Here is a 22125-nt window from a genome sequence, read left to right on the forward strand (position 1 = left end):
AAATAGTGATTTCTTCATATATTTTATTAACATTTCAAGTTGAATTGCTTTCTCAGAAACATAAGCAGCACTTAAGGTTAACAGAGATCATGGTATCATGGTAACAATCATCAGAATGAGGCCACGGGAAAAAACAAGAACAAAAACATTTACAATAACCATTGGAATTAAAAACCCCAAACAAGTTATTTTACTATAAACAAACAATACAATTATGAATCATTCTATAATATGTTATCCTCATGAATTGTTTGTTTCTAGTCAAATAAATGTATGAATGACCACATATAACTGAAGGTTATCACAAAGTGTTCAGTCTGCCCTGAGCACCTAACATCTTTATTAGTGACTCTACAGTCAAAAGTACAGTATATTTAACACTACAATTCAAACCTATTACATACTTTTCCTTTTTAACATAAAACACGAGTAGCCTTCACTGAAGTCTTCATATCTCCTGGCTAACAGGAGACGTTTCCTATTTCACTCCTGAGACCCAGAAGTAGCTCTGCAGAGGCTCAGCCCTGTTGCATCAGAGTTCATTCACACACAGTATCAAAGAATGGGACAGAGTAAACAACATACAGTAACATTATACAATTATATCTTAAAAAGAAATCCTTGCAGTATAATCCAATTCTCATTATCTAGCTGTACAACTTGTTGCTAAAACCGTATAATTCAACCATATCATCGAACCATAACCCTGACACTAACCCTGTCAGTTTGTGAAGTAGGGAGCTAGATCAAAGACACTTGGATTATACTGCACACGTTATGGAAGAGTTTGATGTTATGAAACGCGTCCATTCACTAAAGGTGACTGGAGGTGAGATATTAATATGCAAGGGATCTTTTTGTGGGTGAAATATTCATTCATTCATTCCGGCGCTTATTCTATGTGCACAATTATTTAGTTTATTTGGGATGCCCTTTATTCTATCTCAGCTTATGTTCAGGTTTTAGCTCCGAGTGTGCGCTGGGCGTCTGCGTCATGAAGGTACATGTAAGTATCTCGATCGCAGATAAAAGATATGGAAAGACTCTGGTGAGAGCCAAAACAGATATTAGCAAGTCAACAGGAGTTTCTTTATTCAGAGTCGAAGTTCATATCTTGAACAGTTAACATTGAGCTGAATGAGGAATACAACCAGATCTAGTTCAATGAAGATCTGCATAGAGCTATACAAAATCCTCTCACATTAATTCATTATGTATACAATAAATGAAATAAGGCAGCTTTAAGATGCAGAACCGTTGATGGCCACTAGATGTTGGCAAGATCATAATTTTTTCCCCACAAAACATTATAATTTTAAAAGTAATTTCAAGTGTAACTCACAAAAAAAAAGAGAATTACTGAGATCCAGTTATGTTAGAGTCGACCTGGTTTTAGATGTAGTACTCAAAAGTAAATCAAGTACGACATCCGACGGATTTTCTTTGACATTCAAAGCTTTTATTGATGTTTTCAGATAAGCTCAAAATGTCAAATCAAGCTTTTGATGTCATCTCCCTAAAGATAAAAACCCTTCATTTGAGTAAAGGGATTAAATAGCGTGAGCTTTTGTTTGCGTGCAGCCAGCAGGACAGCAGTATTTTGATGATGTTGAAAAAAATGCTGTTTTCGAAAGGCTTAACGCAAGCAAATATGTATCGAAGCAGAATATCATTTTTAAACTATTCGCCCAAAAGAGATCCATATATGTTGCTAAATGTAAACGACTATTACATTCATGAATTGACAAATGTAAATGTGGCCTTTATCTCTGTGGCTGTCTTTGTAACTGGATATTTCTCTCATATGTAACATTGTGGGAAACCCTGTTATAGTTAGAGTGATACAGTTTAAGAATAAAGGCTTTTTCCTCCCTAAGTTCAAACATGGACGCATCTTCGTCTCAGCGTAACCCTGCATCCGTTTGGGACTTTTCCTTTACCCTCAAATCTGCTTTGAGTTCAGTCTTGACACACAAATACAAAAACACAGTGATGGGGTGACATGCAGCACAAGTCCATTCAAATGGTTCATGCTAAGTGCGAGTGCTGAAGAAGCGCTGCTGACAAACAGAGTCAATGATAACTTGAGCCAGTGACAGTATCCAAAGTATCCAGAGAAACAATTACATCAGCTGCTCCCAGTGTCTGTACGACGTGCAACACAGTACCGTTAAATCCAGGATGGACGGGGGGGGCTGAGGGTGGAAGGAGAGACGTTTCACAGCAGCAGCTTGGGTCCCGCTCCGAAGTCTAACCTCTTCACCAGCCTATAAACACACAACAAGCACTTTACAATGGATCGGTATACAAAGAAACCCTCACAACCTCAAACCATGAGAGGAAGTAGACTGCTGTCGGCTGGTGGTAGAGAGTAACTCATTGTGTTTACTCAGGCACAGAGCTCAAGTAAACCGATAGGTACTGGAATGAATAAACCCATTTCAAGCTGCTTTTTATTCCAATACATTTAGAGGGAATATGTTGTAAATGTATGTCAGAAAGTTTTCAGATTAAAAGGTCACCATGACAACACTTTATTTCATTAAACATTGTCAAGAAATGACTACCCAACAGTATATGAACTGAAATGTCATTAATACCGCAACAAATGATCGGAAAATATAATATTAGTGTAATATAGCGCTGACCAGGGGCCATTCCTCATCCTAGGATTTGGACTTTATGTAAATATGTTTGATAACAATTAAAAATACTTATGTCACTTAAGTAGACATGTATATGCAGTACTTTTATTTGCACGTACATCTTCCACAAGTGGTACTTTCTAAAAAACACTGAGTGGGATGTAACAAAAGGGGAAAAAGCAAGTACAGCTCTGGAAAATATTAAGATGCCACTCCAAAGGTTTCTTAAATCTCAATCTCTACATGTTTGACAGCAATTCCACTGTTGAATTTGTATTTATATTTATTGCTCATTAACACCATTACGTTTCTTGCACTATTTTATTTCTGTATTTATTTTTATGCCTTATAGATTTAAGATTTACATATGACAAAAAAACTTTAAATCTGTGAACCTCACCCCTTGTTGTAGAGGCCGTTGGCAGGATGGCTCTCTGAGGAGCTGTTCTGGCTGGGCGGGGCCCCCGGACCCCCATCGGGGCCCCTGCGACACGACGCCAGTTTGGACTCCAGGTTCTACAAGAGGCGAAGAAAACAGGTTCAAGTTATTTTACGTTTGTGATCCTGGAGTTTAGAATCAATGTGTTACGGTGAGGTATTTAAAATAAATCTCATCTGCAGCAAGATGAGACTGGAGGAGAAATGTAAACAAGGCGAAGAATCCCATGTTTATTATAAAAAAACTACAGTTAAAAGGATCAAATGTCGCTACTTTACAAATAGCTAAGAGGCTTCACTCATGTTGATATTCAAATTCTAAACATTTAATTGCGACACTGATTCTTTTGTTTTGGATGTCTATTTAATATTTGCCTCACTTTGCAATCATAGTATCATTTATTATAATTAGTTTATTTAGTGATATAGGAGTTACAAGACAAGTGCATACACGTACAGTGTCACATATACACAGAAGACAATAAGGAGCATCTACAAGTATACAAGACAAATAATAAAATATACGTGGAGACAACAAAATAAAACTAAAACAGTGTGTGTGTGTGTGTGTGTGTGTGTGTGTGTGTGTGTGTGTGTGTGTGTGTGTGTGTGTGTGTGTGTGTGTGTGTGTGTGTTTGGGGGACCAGACAAGAAGAGTAATAAATGACATAATTAAAATGAAATGAGTAACAATATAATAGTCATATATCCTAGGAGGGGGGGGGCATATAAATAGTAGCATGACCTTAAAGAAGTAGAAAGGGGTAGTGGGTGAAATCGGATTGAGGATTATTAATTAAATGTATCAATGAATGGGTTCCAGATTGCATCAATATCATTGTTTGGTTTTTTTATGCCGGCAGATAATTTGTCCATTAGAATGAATTCCATAATTAGGCTTTTCCAAATTGTGATATTGCTTTTGTCGTGATTTCCAATTCATGAGGATAGTTTTGTTTGCAATGATTAGGGCTATGGACAGAATTCCACTTGATGTAATATTGATGTTCACATTGGAAATCTCTTCAAGGAAGAAGGGGGTGCGGCAGTCCAGCAAGAGAGAGGTTGTCAGTGATGTTGTGCCAGAATTGCTTAACTGGTATGCATTCCCACGAGGCATGCATGTCTGTGGTGTTAAGTGAGCAATGAGGCCAGATGTGAGAATCTGGAAAACCCATTTGAAAAACATCCTTTCCCTCGTGTAGTGCACTCTGTGAATAATCTTATATTGTATGAGGTGCATGTTGGTGTTGGTTGATATGGAGAAGATATTTCTGCAGATTTGAGGCCAGAAGTCGGCATTGGGGGTGATCTGCAGATCTTTTTCCCATTTATTTGAAGGGATGGACATTGTTAAGTCTGCAGAATAAATGAATTTATATATTTTTGAAAGCAGTTTTTTCTTGATTTGGAACATTTCTGAGGGGGGGTAAGAGTTCAAAGTGTTTCTGTTAACTTTGGTTTGAATGGATGATTTGAGTAGTAAATATTCTAAATATTGATGTTCCCTGATGCCGTACTTCTGGACCAAATCAGAAAATGGAATTAACTTGTGTTCATGAAATATATGTTTGAGGTGTGTGAAGATGCCTTTGGCGATCCATGATTTGAAATGTAAAGGTTTTCTGTTTATTAGAAAGTCAGGATTGTGTTCGGTGGGTGAAATTGTGTTCGTTAATTTGTTACATTTCCACCAGGCTGTCAGAGTTGTGGCTATTGCAGGGTTTTTGAAGCATGGATGACGTATGATGGAGCGGCTTATGAACGGTAAGTCTGTAATATGAATATCTTTGCATAATGTTTGTTCAATCTCTAACCAGGAGGTGTTGGAATTATTAGGATTAGTCCATTTGCAAATGTATGTAGTTGCTGGGCAATGAAGTAATACATAACGTTTGGTGCTTCTAAGCCACCTTGACTCTTGCGTTTTTGAATAGTAGATAGTTTGATTCTAGGTGTTTTGTTTTTCGTGCTAAAATGTTGAGATGGCAGTCTATAGATTTGAACATAGTGGGTGGGGGTTTAATAGGGATGATTAGGCGCTTTCACACCAATTACTTTGCCGTACTTAGTTCATCAGAACTCTTTAGTTCTGATTAACTAAGTACAGATCTCATTCACACCCAGAGGCCGCGTTAACCGAATATTTTGACGGACAAATCTGAAAGTAGTCCGTCATTTTGACAGATTAGAACAAACTTGGAACAGTGCCAAAGTTTCGCCGCAGCGAGGCTCCGGAGTTATGCCGTGTTATGCATGGCCTCCAAAAAGGAAATTATACCGTTTCCAAACCTAACTGTGCCGTACAAATCATTGAAATGTCTGTGAGTTTTGGCTTTACGCTGTGCACGCTCCCGCGAGGTGCAGCAGCCATGCATAACACGGCGCATGGGAACTGTCTCTCTCCCCCCCCCGTTGACAGTTCACAAGCATGCTTCCCCCCCCTCCCCCCCTCGTCAGAGTTGTGTAAAGGCCGACGGGTAATTCTGGATTTTGACGTAAGTTTTACGATCCTGTCCGTCAAAATGACGGGCAGCGAAAAAGTCTAGCGCAAATAAATCCCTGAGAGAGGATTAGGCAAATGAAGCCGCTGACGTCTCCTCTTCTTCTTCTGCTGCTGCTTTGGGTTTACTGGCAGGCCGCAAACCACTTCACGGCGTATACTGCCACCTGAAGTCCCCGGCCGGAAGTCACCGGAAATGGGAACCCTTTTCTCATGAAAGCACCTGCTCTCTAGAAGGGACTAAAAAGGGGGTGAAAAGGTTCTCATTAACTCAATTCTAGTTCCGGATTATTTGTGTGAACGCACATTTTCGGAACTATATCGGAACTATACTGGGAAAAGTACTCCGGTGTGAAAGTGCCTATTGAGAATAGGTAATTTATCATTGGGAGTATGGTCATTTTGACTGCTGCAATTCTGCCTATAAGGGATATTGGGAGATTCATCCAACGTTGAAGGTTGTCTTCTATTGTTTTGAGAAGTGGGGTGGAGTTCAGATTTAGTAACTGTCAGCCTGGGGGAAATGTTGATTCCTAAATAAGTGAAATGACCAGTACGCCAAAAAGAAGACGGTGTTTGGGCTGCCATCACACAGCTATTAGATGAGAGTGGAAGAAGGGTTGATTTAGACCAGTTAATAGTATAATCGGATCATTCAGAAAAGTTGTTTATGAGGCGAATGGTTTCAGGCAGTGAGGTAGAGGGATTTTGTAAATATAGTATAATGTCATCTGCATAAAGGCTAATCTTGTGGTGTATATTATTTGTTTGTATTCCTGAGATGTTAATGTGTTGACGGATAGCTGCAGCAATTGGTTCAATGAATATAGCAAATAGTGATGGAGAGAGTGGACATCCTTGCCTAGTACCCCTGTGTAAAGTGAAACATTGTGATATCAGTCCATTGGTGGTGATTGTGGCCATCGGGGAAGTGTATAAGATCTTGACCCATTGAATAAAAGACTCACCGAATCCGAATTGTTTTAGTGCTGCAAAATTAACAAAAACCAAGTTTAACTGTTCTTTTTCTCATAAACACTTTCTCACAGAATGCCAATTTTACATTGCGAAGAAGTGATGATTATTTCCCAGAGAGAGTTGATATTTCTAAGCTAAAAGTTAAATATGGCAATAGAGATTTAAAGCTTCATCGAAAAACCTCAATAAAAAAAGAGAAAATGGCATTTAACTACCGACACGTGGAAGGAAATGTTCTAATCTATTCAAGAAGAACAATTATTGGTTTGTGCTTGTTTGTATTTTGGGTACCCTGCAGCGTCACATGCCGAGAAGTCAGCAGCTAATACATTCTGGGTCAAAAGTCACAAGAGCGTCTCTTACCCCGACTTTCCTCAGGAGCTCGCCGACGATGCTCAGAGCCGAGATCCTCGCAGAAGAGGGGAGAGGAGTCGCTGAGAGGCTTTCACCTGCAGGAGCAAATCAGATTAATATAAAGAAATACAAGTTGTCTGTATTATAAAACAGGGTGAATCCTCACAGTGGAGGAGTTGGGAATGATATGATTCGTTGCTGGATAACTTACTTCAACTATTAAGTGACTGTTTTAATATTATAAATAGACAAAGTTCCCAGAAGTATGTTTTTTAGAGAGCAATATAATCTAAACTTGCTATGCACATAACACGCGACCATTAAAAGGTCCCCTAGTATACTCTTTTTCATCAATATATTAAAGGTCTCGGATATATCAAAAACATGTCTCTGAAGTGTTTGGCTCCAAATACCAAACAGATCGTGCATTGTAGTATCCCACAATCCCCTGTGTTTCAGCCCTGTTTCAAAAGTACTGATTCTGCGTCTGAAGCTCTAAATGCTAACGAGCTGCTGCTAGACACGCCCCTCAATGAAGTGATTGGTTTAAAAATATACAATGGTGCTCTAGGAGGAGATTCAGGTGATAAGGTGGGGGGGGTCACCTTGTTTGGTTGGTGACAATTGCACAACCCAAAAAAACATTGTGACATCACAAAGTGGCCAAAATCTGATCAGCTCATTTTCAGACAGGTTTTTATATAAATGGATCAGGACAAAAAGAGAGAGAATCTTTGTTCCTGAAACTTTCAGAGTCTCTTTACACAGAGGGGACACATGTTTATGTATGAAAGACGTGAAGAAGTGGATTTCGCATAATAGGTGACCTTTAAGTTTCAATGTGTAAGTAAGTGAGGAATATCAATCTTTATCCTGAATATTGTCGTTATGAAAATGGTTAATTGTTATAATATTGGAGTTAAAGACAAAACAAATCGGAGAGTATATACATTTCTGTAATATCAATGCACACATTTTGCTTCCACTTAAGTTAAGTTTTCTTGATAAAGGCCTGATACTTTATTGTATTTCCATCTTTAATACAAAAAGAAAAGCCTTAATCTTTGACTTAGGTTCAAATGTATTGAGTGTAAAACTAAACCTTTGTAATTGAAACTCTACTTTAGTTAATATATTCCTATTTACATTTAGTTTATACAATATGTCTGACTTGAATTGACATATTCTCCTTTTGTCTTGTGCTGTTCAAGCTGTCAAAGCCCTTTGAGCTACATCCTGTGAATTATCTATATATTATTATAGCCTGTTCTAAGTTGACTAAGCGGCAAACTCCAGGATAAAATACAAATCCCTTTCTTCTGCCCCTCTTATCTGAAACCTGGGGGCAGGAAACATCTAGTGAGTAAATACTTTTAAAGAGCCAACAAAAACAGGACTTTGAAAAGTGAACAGGCGTCCCCAATGGAAATTAAACCCTTTGATACTGATGTGTTGATAATTAGAACACATGACCAGACCTCTGCTGACGGAGGGCGGGGAGGTGCTGAAGCTCTCCACTGAGGCTGGAGGTCTGGACGGAGTGGTGGCCGAGGGGGGGGGCTGGGTGGAGGACGTGGTTTTGTCCTCGGCTCGTTTGTCCGGGGGGGTGAGGGGCGGGGTGGGCAGACCCGCCGTGGTGGAGTTGAAAGAGGAAGCGTCTTTGATTGCACTGCTGAGGGACGGCCTCCTGTCCTGCTTCTGCTGCACCGCAAGCTCTTGCCTCAGGTCTGGGACACAAATCAAATAACAAATAACAGTTACAGAAGTGAAACAGAGACTTGTGATTTTATTATAACCAGAAAATCTAATTAAATAATCAGTCTTCCCCTACCCTCGCTGGAAAACACCATACCTTATTGCATTTCAATCTTAATTTGAAGCAGTAAAAACAACCACTGTATTTACTTCTTTAAATAATAATTGAGTAATTGTTCTTATATAAGTACATATGTTGCAATATTTTTATTTATTATGACTGGTTTACCAAAAAGATTAAAACGAAAATCTGCTATAAAACTCAGAAATCGATGAGATTTCTATTTGACAGAGTGAAAATGTTCTCTTTTTAAGCCAAATCACACACCTTTGTAAAACTAATCTCCACTCTGTACCTCTGGCCTCGTCCTTCAGCCTCTGGAAGGACTCCAGGAGGTTTTCCTTCTCGTCCAGCTCGCTCTCCAGGAAGGCGTTCCTCTCGATGACATGATTCATCCTCTGCTCAAAGTCCTCAAGCGACATGATGGTTGCCCTGAAACATACAGCATGAGAAGTTAGTGGTAAAATATCAGGTCAAATATTAGGGGGTCTAGAAAGGCAGCCAAAAGCATTGATTTGGTAGGCTACGTTGGATCTGTCCTGGGTAACTTTGGTTTGGAAAGCTTTTTAGTAATGCTGTCAAAATTATCGCGTTAACGGCGGTAATTAATTTTTTGAATTAATTGCGTTAAAATATTTAACGCATTTAACGCATGCGCAGAATGGCCCGCCCAATACATCCCACCAGTGGCAGCACTGGGGTAGGCTACAGCCATACCAAGAAATAGCTTAGCCCCACCTTGAAAAATGATGTTAAAGTAAGCAAAATAAAATCCGCCAACTCGCGTGTTGATAGAAATCAACACGTAATGAAATAAGACCCCACGGTTTGATGATTGATAGGTGTGCGGGCTGTCTTTCATTTTGACACACAGAACAATGTTATAATAAACATATACTGTATGTTAAACGGATATATCCTATGGGCTCAGAACAGTCTCATAATACACACAGAAGGATTCACACTTGTATTTAATGATCCGCAAAAGGATTCAAACTTGTATTTCCGGATCCACACTTGTGTTTTTCAATGCACACACAAATGTGTTCCGTTTCATATACATCTAAATACAATTCAAACACAGAAAAAAGTTTTAAATGTGTATTTTTGATCCACACATTTGTTTTCCGTTTAAAACCTCTGAACCTGCAAACACAAACCGCTTTCTGTGCATGGATCGCTGTGCATTCATGTGTGGGTTTTTTGAGACTCCCCTGACGGTCAGCCGATTTGTACTTGTAATTTTTAATGTGTAGCCAATCAGATGTCTCCTCAGTTCTAAGCCAATCACATGAGGGCGCCCCCACGAGGGTAGATGTATTGCGTTCATGACGTAGCGCTTCATGTACGCATTTTGAGCAGTCCGGAGCTGACAGGTCTCCGGACTGCGCCTGCAGGCGCTAATCTCAGGACAGCTCCCCTCTCAGTACATTGCCACTTTCCGAACAGGAAATGCACGCAAATACAAGCCTTTATATTACTAAGGTACAGCGCCACTTTCCGAACCATTGATGTTTCCTGTATAATAACAATAATAATAATAATAATAATAATAATAATAGCCTAATTCATTTATTTTATATAGGCGCCTTTCAAGGCTCTCAAGGTCGCCATACAAACACATACAAAACAAGATAAACAATACAAAAGGCCGCATATTTATCAAAAGGCCGCATATTCCCCGCATTTTTCCACACAAAGTTGAGAAACAAAAAAGTTAACTCGTTTTGACGTGACGTCATCAGCTTGCGCATCACAGAATGTAAACAACACTGTATAGAGTGAACGTGTGGAGCTCACACGATAGAGAAAACACCAAGATGAAAAAATCTAATCCATCTCATTTGCCGACGAACATTTCTACTAGAGACCGGGCAAAAAGTGGGGGGAAACTATTCTGCACCCCGTGCAACTGTGTGTTGGAGCATAAGAGAAAATCGACGGTGACGACCCACTTTGATTCATTCAAACAATCGAAAATGCTTTCTGCTGCTGCGGACAAGAAAGCCAAACAACTCACGTTCACCGAGGCATCAACCTCCAAAACCCTTTCGAGGGCTACAAGAAACGAAGTGAGTAGCCTACAAGATTGAAGCTGGTCAGATAACGAACGAGTAAATGAAAACAGAATGAGGCGGAGAAGTGTGGGTGTGTGTGTGTGAGATTAAAATAGCCCAATTGCTTTTACAATAAATAAACATTGAATGTGTTTAATTGAATAGTAAAGGGGTTTAACGTTAGTGGCAGGTTGTGTGTGAGAGAGGATAAATAAGACCGCCCAATATTTTAAAAAAAATCTATTATTTTTTCCCGCATATTTAGCATATTTCGCAACTTTCCGCAATTTCACCGCATAAAATCACATAAAAACCCTGCATGTTTAATCGCATAATCAAGGATTTTAGCCCGCATAATCAAGGATTTTTGCACGCATTTTTCTGGAGGGTCTAATAAACGTGAGTGAAGTATAACCGGACGCGAGGGAGAGATCAGATCAGCTGCTGAGTCTGACGGAGACACGCAGCTCTGCATGATCACCTGAAGCTCCGCCCTCTGTTTAGCAAGCTGACCGGACTGCGCAAAATGCGTATATGAAGTGTCATGAACGCAAGAAATCCTACCCTCGTGGGGGCGCGCTCATGTGATTGGCTTAGACTGGAGGAGACATCTGATTGGCTATCGATGAGAGAAATTACAAGTACGAATCGGGTGACCGTCAGGGGAGTCTCAAAAAACCCACACACGAATGCACAGCGATCCGTGCACAGAAAGCGGTTTGTGTTTGCAGGTTCAGGGGCTTTAAACGGAAAACAAATATGTGTGGATCAAAAATACATATGTAAAACTTTTTTATGTGTTTGGATTTTATTTACATGTATATGAAACGGAACACATTTGTGTGTGCATTGAAAAACACAAGTGTGGATCCGGAAATACAAGTGTGAATCCTTTTGCGGATCATGAAATACAAGTGTGAATCCTTCTGTGTGTATGTGTGTATTATGAGACTGTTCTGAGCCCATAATATCCGCCTTCTTTTATTTATCTTTCCATTCCCACAACAATATACATAAAGAAATAGCATATTTTGGACATAGTTCGAATGGTGATTAATCATGATTAATTAATTTTTAAGCTGTGATTAATCTGATTAAAAATTGTAATCGTTTGACAGCCCTACTTTTTAGTCAAGCCCTTTCAAAGTATCTGAATTAAAATGACCAGACATCTCAATCATTCATATCCAAATGGCTGCTATATATAAAATTGAAAAAAGGTTCAAATATTTGATATCCACATTAATCAATGCGTCTTGCCACTTTGTCCGACAAAATACACATATGGCAATGGGTTTCTTGTTTCATTGCAAGCAGAACATTCATAATTAAGACTTACATTTCAAATCCCGAACCTTTAAAAAATAACAGTTCTTTTTGTGTGGTCAAACAATTGTGCATAAGTTGTGCGCTGACCTCTTGGTTCTCTCCAGGTCATCGTTGGCCTGCTCCAGCTCTCTGATGTATTTGTGGAGCTGGTCTCTGACGGCGGTGGTCTCAGCCAGATCCCCCTCCAGGGTGGAGATCTGCCTGTAGGTCTCCGAGTGCTGCGTCTCGTACTTCTCCTGCAGACCGTATCAGGAGGAGAGAGAATGTTAAAGGACTACAGACTCAAAAGGCCTCAAAGCATCACTCCTTATTTTTGAAACAATACAAATATTTTTCCACAGGAGTTTGTCGTATATCTATTGTATTTTTTTTGAATATTTTTTTTCTTGTACACATTGATTATGTTTTTGTTTGAATATTTGCTCTAATTTTTTTACCTTCTAATATATTTTACTCTGATGTAAAGCACTAATTCTGATTAATAGTATGATTGTTTAAATGTTTTGAAAATGTGATGCTATGTAGCTTAAAGGTGGGGTAAGCAATTTTGGAGAAACCAGCTCGAGTGCGCTCGAATTTGAAAATACACAACCGGAGAAAATCTGCCACTTCCTTACAGAGCCCCTCCTCCAACACACACAAACGGCACATGACCAATGAGGGCACGAGATAAGTTTGTGCACAGATGGAAGGCTGACAGGCAGGTAGGCCATCCAGTTACTTTAGCTGGGCGGCTGAAATGATTGGTCGTGCTTTTTACAGTACTACGGCTTCCACAGATGACATTTTTGTATGGATTTTTTGTCAAAGCACTTAAGATATTCATTGCTACCGAGATGTTAAGAGCATTCCATGGAATATAACAAAAAGTGTTTCTGAAGTGAATTACCTACCCCACCTTTAACCAAAAACAACTTTGATGTTTGAAAACATGTCAGTGTGATTAAAAGTATAATGTAAAAGGCAACATCTACACGCCTAAGAACATACTTTGGTGGACAGACATCATGTGTTTTATAGAATATCAAACATTGACAGCAGAAATCAAAACATAATGAACATTGTCTCGTGGCTTATGTGGTTCTGGATATTTATACACATTAGTTTTTTTAATATAAAATATATGTTAGTACTGGGCTCCCAGGAGGCAGTGTGTGAGAACAGGTCAAGCTTCAGCATGCTTTCGCTAAATTCCATGAAGTCTCTGCATACTGCACATACATGCAGTCTCAGACAAACCCCTTCAACTGCTCTGAGAGCGATCCTCTCCTTCCCGTCTCAGCACAGTGTCAGATTTAGTATTTACTGGGTATAGGTAAGTATGAGTTAAAAGTTCACATTATTAGAACTTACACTTGAAAATAAATAAATCTGTCAATTTGTTTAACGTTTTAACACTTTTTGGACTTTAATAATTATATAGGATATGATATAGTTATATAATAAATAACGTTGTCATTTCTTCTTACCTAGGATTTGGCCTAAGATAGGTTGAGTGCTGACATTTTAGTGCAACTCTTTTCGTCACGTAGGTTGTTTTGTTCTATTCTAAAGTTGTGTAAAATAAGATTTATTCATTTATATATATTTTTTTATACTAATTTTCATTGTTTACAAAGCATAGTGTTCTTTTAAAATTAATAAATACTACACAAACACTTAAACTCTTATAGTGTAATCGGTTATATCATCCAACGTATTTGATATTTGTTTATATTTCAAATGTGCTGTATATTTTATTATGTCTATACTTTACTCCATTTTTTTATATTTTAAGGCCTAAACACACTCCTGTAACACAAGAGTTTTCCAATTTGGAATCAATAAAGTATCTTTCAATCTATCTATCTATCTATCTAACCACGAGTGACGTTGCTGAAAACGACCATTTTATCTGCAGAAGTAGCTCCACCTCAGAACATATCTTTTTGCTTATGTATAAATGGTGCTCCACCCTCTGAAGCCTTTAACCTTTCAATAGGCTTGTTTGAGACGAGCAAGACAGACGCAGACCTCCGCAATTGTGATCAACGTCTTGCTGGTGCGTTGCATGATGGTTAGTCATTTTGTCCGACTTGCTCTGGAGGCTCGCCTACATGAGACGTTGAAATCTCGCGGGACAAAGACGCCCGCAGCCTTGAGAGCGAGGCGCGGCGAGGCGGCGCAGTTCCTCTCCACGGAGTCGAGCGCTCATTGGTGGTTTTTACCCCGTACTCCTGATGAAACTCTCCAATTGGCTCGGCAAAAGTTTGTTGTTGTTTTGAGTCAGTTTTACGTCGCCACTTCCATTCACATTTTTCATCATTGTTCCACAATGTTTATCATCATGAAATTAATATCTATATATATGTTATACTATATTTGCACTGCTTACCGTTTTCATACTTTATATATCTTAGCATATTCATACTGCTCACAGGCTGCTGTGTATACAGTGGGGCAAAAAAGTATTTAGTCAGCCACCAATTGTGCAAGTTTTCCCACTTAAAAAGGTGAGAGAGGCCTGTAATATTCATCCTAGGTATACCTCAACTATGAGAGAGAAAATGAGAAAAAAAAAAAATCCAGAAAATCACATTGTCTGATTTTTAAAGAATTTATTTGCAAATTATGGTGGAAAATAAGTATTTGGTCAATAACAAAAGTTCATCTCAATACTTTGTTCTATAGCCTTTGTTGGCAATGACAGAGGTCAAACGTTTTCTGTAAGTCTTCACAAGGTTTTCACAATCTTTTGCTGGTATTTTGGCCCATTCCTCCATGCAGATCTCCTCCAGAGCAGTGATGTTTTGGGGCTGTCGCTGGGCAACACGGACTTTCAACTCCCTCCAAAGATTTTCTATGGGGTTGAGATCTGGAGACTGGCTAGGCCACTCCAGGACCTTCAAATGCTTCTTACGAAGCCACTCCTTCGTTGCCCGGGCGGTGTGTTTGGGATCATTGTCATGCTGAAAGACCCAGCCACGTTTCATCTTCAATGCCCTTGCTGATTGAAGGAGGTTGTCACTCAAAATCTCAAGATACATGGCCCCATTCATTCTTTCCTTTACACGGATCAGTCCCTTGGTCCCTTTGCAGAAAAACAGCCCCAAAGCATGATGTTTCCACCCCCATGTTTCACAGTAGCTATGGTGTTCTTTGGATGCAACTCAGCATTCTTTCTCCTCCAAACACATCTAGTTGAGTTTTTACCAAAAAGTTCTATTTTGGTTTCATCTGACCATATGACATTCTCCCAATCCTCTTCTGGATCATCTAAATGCTCTCTAGCAAACTTCAGACGGGCCTGGACATGTACTGGCTTAAGCAGGGGGACACGTCTGGCACTGCAGGATTTGAGTCCCTGGCGGTGTAGTGTGTTACTGATGGTAGCCTTTGTTACTTTGGTCCCAGCTCTCTGCAGGTCATTGACTAGGTCCCCCCCGTGTGGTTCTGGGATTTTTGCTCACCGTTCTTGTGATCATTTTGATTCCACGGGGTGAGATCTTGCGTGGAGCCCCAGATCGAGGGAGATTATCAGTGGTCTTGTATGTCTTCCATTTTCTAATAATAGCTCCCACAGTTGATTTCTTCACACCAAGCTGCTTACCTATTGCAGATTCAGTCTTCCCAGCCTGGTGCAGGTCTACAATTTTGTTTCTGGTGTCCTTTGACAGCTCTTTGGTCTTGGCCATAGTGGAGTTTGGAGTGTGACTGTTTCAGGTTGTGGACAGGTGTCTTTTATACTGATAACGAGTTCAAACAGGTGCCATTAATAAAGTTAACAAGTGGAGGACAGAGGAGGCTCTTAAAGAAGAAGTTACAGGTCTGTGAAAGCCAGAAATCGTGTTTGTTTGTAGGTGACCAAATACTTATTTTCCACCATAATTTGCAAATAAATTCTTTAAAAATCAGACAATGTGATTTTCTGGATTTTTTTTTCTCAGTTTGTCTCTCATAGTTGAGGTATACCTAGGATGAAAATTACAGGCCTCTTTGATCTTTTTAAGTGGGAGAACTTGCACAATTGGTGGCTGACTAAATACTTTTTTGCCCCACTGTATCGAGTGTATTCATACCCCTCACTGTTTATTTATCATTCTATCTTTTATTCTGTAGATTGTGTACATTACTTTTCACTTTACTGCTTGTTGCACTCCTGGTTAGAAGCTAAACTGCATTTCGTTGTCTCAGTACCTGTAATCTGTGCAATAACAATAAAGTTGAATCTAATCTTGAGCAGGAACAAATGTATTTACTTAGTACATATCTGACATAAACGATTAAACACATGTGCATTCTTTAGAAGATAGAAACTTGCTCTGTCATAGGCCTACTGGGTCAGGCTACAAGGAAGTGGAGAGGAAAATATCACAAACAGAATACTACAGGATTGCTGGGAATATACAAAGTTCCAGGGGCGTGGGTTTGGCTGGACAAGTAAGGAGAGAACGAGGGCACATGGAGTGGAGACCATCACGTTTGCCAAAGCAAGCCCATTTAGCAGTGTTCCCCCCAGAAGCTAACATAGATTTGAGTATCCTAGAAAGGAAAAAAGAATGTCAAATAAAGGAAGTGGGAATTAAAACGAGTACGTACCCGAATGAAAAGTATTACAATTACCTCAAAATGTATACAGATGGATCTAAGAAGCAAGAATGCGTGGGGATAGGCGTGTATATCTCAGAATTCAAAATATCAATCTCAAAACGAGTGTCACATAACTTTTCAGTTTATACAGCAGAAATACTAGCAGCAATTATTGGGCTACAATCAGGGGCGGACTGGCCCTTGGGAATACCGGGAGTTTTCCCGGTGGGCCGGTACCGAAGTGGGCCGGTCGGACAATTCACTAGCAGAGAGGCAGGAAGGGAGTGGAGCCTAATGGGGATACTGGGAACAGAAGGTGGGGGGGGGGGGGGGGGGGAGCTAAGAGATACTAGGAAGCCGACACCGCGCTGTCCGACTTCAGGTGAGCTTTTTGAGACCTGCAATCGGCTATTTTCGTCTACTTTCGAGGCGAGCCGCAGCTCATCTCAAACAAGCCTAATGTGTGTGTGCACACGGCACTGCAGTATGATGCCCTTTTATGGTCGTTATCAGGCGTTAACCTGCTAATTAGGATCAGCTGGCACATGCTTTTAATAAGGACAATTCATCAGGAGAACAGGTGGGAACACTTCTGCCATAGACTTTTCTCAAGAACAAATGTAAGACTTAAGTTAGAAGTACATTGTTTAATGAGGTCCATAGTTTTCCTCAAGAATTCAAAGCAACACAAGCCGAGTGTTTGATATGCCAATACTCATTGTGTGAGTGAAGTATCCCTTGGGGAAAGTTCCAGTGATAAATTCTTATCAAACTATTTCAACTTTATTTTAGCTTTCTGACTGTGATCTTCAAAGCCTAATGTTATTTTACAAATGAGGCTTGTTTTGGCTGTTGGACATTGGTTATAGTGACAGAGAGACAATAATAGGACACAAATCAAGGCGGCTCTTTATATTAAATGTTTCAGAACAGCAGTTGAAACTGCCTCTGACCAACATAATTATAATAAGTCTACATTTTCCCGATGAAATGTTGATACAAAACGCCTAGCTACACAAATGGGGAGTGCACAACCACATGCTGGATGGCTGGAGACAGTGCAGCCTCCACACATGTTGCAATGACCTCACTGTCAGCCTGCACCACTTGCTCCGGGGACCCTGAACAGACTGACTGAAATGTAGAGCAATCACTCTCTGTCTCGTGTTTTTCTAAAGAGCCACTATCCCTGCACATGCCTCTTTTAATGATAGCAGAAGGATATACTAAAATGTTTTAAAAGGAGAGAACTGCTTCATAACTGGGGTAGATCTTATGAGAAGCACTGCCATCCCCTCCAGACACAGACCGTGTAGAGTCATCAGCTGCCTCGTTCTGCTCTGAATAAATCCTCTGTGAAATATGTGTGCGTGCGTTCAGACAAGAGCACCAGTCAAGTCCAGAGAGCAGAGGCAACAGGAGCCATGAAACCTACCCTTTTATCAGCTGATAGATATGGAAATCCCCAGTCAAATGCGCTTAACAGTTTGTTGAACGTTATTTAAATACCTTCCTGACTGGTATTACATATTCTGAGAGGGTTAGGTAAACTCTCTACCACTTCCACTATGTCTTTATTTGTAAGTTTGTATGCAGGATGTTGAACAGTATCTAATAACTGATGATTTCCTCTTTACCTTGTAGTTTTCCAGCTCCATGCGGAGGCGGTCGTTGGCGGAGAGCAGCTCACGGTTTCGATCCTCACACTGTTTGAGCTCCGCCTCCAGCTCACCCTCGTAGTCCCGACTCATCTGCTGGAACTCCTGCAGTTCCTCCTGGGCTTCCTCCGCACTGCACAAACATACGCAGAATGTAAGCCATATATTTGAGCTATCATTCATGTTAGTAATCCCTAATAATCACATTCATGTTTGAAGTAAACCAGTTAGACCAAGACTTGGTGAAGAGGAAGGTTTCCAACATCATTATGAACCCGGCCTGTTTGGACAAACAACAAAACCGGACAAGTTTCCCACCAAACCACAGGAAGTTTGGGCATTATCAATTAAATCGTAAAGTCTTAAAATCACAGAAATGTGTTTAATAGGAAAACACCTGGAGAATCATGACTGTTTTTCTTGCAGGATTGCCCGGTGACTCACTTTTCTACAAACTTAACTGGAGAGCAGAAAAAAAGTTGATTATTTTTCCTGAATTTACTACGGAGCCCCAGAAGTTGTGAGAAGAAAAAAAAGAGAAAAAAGGCCATTTTGAAGGACTCTGAGGCATAAAAACATTATGAAATACAACAGCATGCAACAAAAACTAACCAAGAACTGCATTTTTTATATAATTACGGAGCACTTTCACATCTTTGTGCAGGAGGCAGGAGTGGTGGTGTCTGAAGTCAGTTTAAAAATAACAAACACAGAGGGATACACACCTCTGTTGGTGGGTGGCAGCCTGCTCCTTCCAGTAACCCAGCTCTTCCTCCAGGGACCCAAACTCTGGAGGCTCCGGATCCCCCATCTCCAGCCCGGCCCAGGGGAAGAGGTGAATCTCCACTCAGCACACCAACACTGGCCTGTGGGTCAATTTAAAACAAGCCATTTAGACAAGGTAAGGTCGGTTGAAAGTCCGTTTAGAAATCTGTCGATTTAAAGTTAACGTGACACTGTTGAATGAGAAATGATTTTAAAACAGGACATCAGGCTATTCACCAGGATATCCACATCAATTCGGCTAAGTGATTTAACCATCAATGCACAACGTTGCAGATTAAATCTTAGCATATACATTTCGGTAGTCACCCGTCACCGATGATGTTGACGATGTTTTTAGTAGCAGAGATAACAGAGCAGCTAATAAGTTTCATCCAATAATACATCTTATTTCTCTTCATGCCGAATTAAAGAAAAGTTAATATCGATTGAGAATACATATTTTCATACCTCAAAGTTGATCAAATGTATCTCAAGCTACTCCTGAAGTATTTTAGATACCAGATTTATACGGAGTCTGGTCAGAGCAAGCTCCACTAAAAACAGGAACCTAAAGCCTGAAGATACCCTGAAGATAACGGGTAATCCATACCCTCATTATCACGAGTAATAAAACACCTGCTTCTATAAACATTGCATAAAGTAAGCTAAAACTATTAACAACAGAGTGTTAAACCAGGCAGCATAATGATGTTATGATGTGCTTGGCTTTTAAAGATGAATACATTAGCAAGTCCAGCTAACGGAGTTTGGCGTTAACCATTTAAATCCCAGCTGAGGCAAACATAACAAAGCTATGACTTACGCTTAACAGATCGCTTCTTTCGACGCAATGTTGACCAATGTCCTCTAATTCCTCTTTATATGATGGTATGACTACTGACCAAAGTTTGTCGCTAAATGAAAATAGCAAAACCGCTGAAGAAAACTATAAAAACGACTTTCTCGTAGTTGGAAACCGCAAAGTTGCTACTGTCTTGGGAAGACGTCGAACAATACAAGTTACCATTGATATTGTCCGGACCGCTAAACCAATCACAAGTTAGATAACAGCTCGTTGCCTATTGCTATTCGTCATTAGGCTATCAATCAAAAAATAAAAGGCGGGATCAGATCATTGTCCAATCAGAGAAGGGGTGTCAGTTGGGTGACGGCAGAATCTTCACGGTCTGGTCTAGACGTTTGTGATGGATTACCAGGGCCAGTGGTGCCTTCAAGTACTGTCGGAAACATGATCAATGTATTTTTATATAACGTTATAAAAGACTGCATTTTGTTGGTTGGTTGTTCTATGTCAAGAGATGGGAGAAGTATTCCAAGGACAGAGGGTGTCGTATTCATATTGTGTACAAACTGTAAAGTCCACTGAGACAAATGTAACATTTGTGATATTGGGCTATAAACATAGCCTACACTTTGATTGAGTCACATCTTTGTAGTAGGCCTACTTGAGTATTTCCATTTTCTAATGGTTTACTTCTACACCACTACATTGGAAAGAATACAAGTTTACATTAATCCAGTGGATGAAAGAGCACTTGGAAATAGCACCTAAGTAGAAGCAGCTACACTTCAAAGTACTCCTAAAGTTAACTGAGGAAAAGCAAAGTAGTAGCATAAAATATACTTGAATTACCGAAATTCAATACAATCAAGACATTATGATGAATGGCCCATTCCCATATTATTTGGGTAAGTGTTCACTCACTTACTCACTAGCTGGTAGTGAAATAACACATTTTAATGAGTGCATACTGCTGGGTAGCTGGGTAGCTTGGTATTGATTTATTATATTGTTGTGCATATACTTGTATATGTTTTCTGAATCTGCAAAATGAAGCTGTCAGATAGTAGAGTTAAAAGCATAGTTGTATTTAAATGCATGTTCCCTCCTCTTTCCACACGGTGTCAGTATTTACCATAGACTCCATGCTGCTTTCTGCTGTCAAATCATCTGATGTGGTCAAATAAATGGCTATTAGAGACAAATCTCCCAGATACTCAGGCATTGAGAATATGGAGGCTATTTAAATACCATCATCTATTAAAAATAACGTTTCTGTGTTTTACATTTCCAAACTTGGACCCAGAGAAGTCTGAATGAGGAGGAAATATGAGAAGTGTAAAAGCCATAGAAATATGGCATTTCTATTTTTCAAGCTTTTCAACCAAATATCCAAGTAGGATCCAAATGTTATCATCACTAAATGATTTTGACATAAGGAAAGTGTGCATGTTATCTAGGTTCTGTATATGATTATTTCTTCAACAAATTATTATTATTTTTCTGATGTGTACCATTACAGCAGTGACAAATGAAAGGCGTACATTCAAATCATGCGTAAGGTAAAATTACTTAAATATATAATATATTGTTTATTATGTTCAGAGTACACATGTCAATCGTTTGTTTGAATAAAATAAACATGTCATTAAGGACTTCACAATATTTAAATTAAATCTATAATCTTTAGTGGCATTATGCACAACACATGGCTGACTGTAATCTTATGCATGTCCATCTGCAGACTATACATATGTTTACACTTCAGGGTATTGTGTGATGTTTTTCCATATTCTGGAATAATCACGAATCATGCAATTATTTCTTTCTATGCATAATGCCGTTTGTTTCATTAGCCTACTTTTTCTTTACATAACTCCCATGAAATATTACATTGAACATATGCTGAGATTGTTTTTCTCTGGTATTAATGATATTAATAATAATTCCATACTGCAATGACACACGTTCCTCCTCTCTGATGAATTGTGTAAATATGCAAGCTGTATGCATATGAAATGGAAACCAGCACGGTCCAAAAAAGTGATAAAACATTTGAAATATTTGAATGACTGTAAATTATAAAATATTCTTAAAACATTTAAATGGCTTTTCACGATGGACATTGTTTGTATCCCTTGTATATGTTCAGTATTTCTGCTATAGCTTCAGGAAACCATTGTTGTTGCTCTTCTTTTCTTTGTTATTTCC

General features: G+C 39.4%; 1 protein-coding gene across 1 annotated transcript; it reads right to left on the reverse strand.

The window, feature by feature from the left end:
* Positions 1 to 9: 9 nt before the first annotated feature.
* On the reverse strand, positions 10 to 20165 carry LOC307015513 (nuclear distribution protein nudE homolog 1-A-like). Its single transcript, XM_079644176.1, has 9 exons — positions 19936 to 20165; positions 19073 to 19213; positions 18327 to 18480; positions 12208 to 12356; positions 9030 to 9166; positions 8397 to 8645; positions 6928 to 7013; positions 3046 to 3161; positions 10 to 2267 (listed from the first exon to the last, which is right to left on the reverse strand). Exons 2-9 carry the CDS (start codon positions 19156 to 19158, stop codon positions 2219 to 2221), a joined length of 1026 nt encoding a protein of 341 aa, XP_079500302.1. The 5' UTR covers positions 19159 to 19213; positions 19936 to 20165; the 3' UTR covers positions 10 to 2218.
* Between the last annotated feature and the right edge of the window lie 1960 nt (positions 20166 to 22125).

Source organism: Notothenia rossii (genome assembly GCF_949606895.1).
Source record: "Notothenia rossii genome assembly, chromosome: 8".
Lineage (NCBI taxonomy): Eukaryota > Metazoa > Chordata > Actinopteri > Perciformes > Nototheniidae > Notothenia > Notothenia rossii.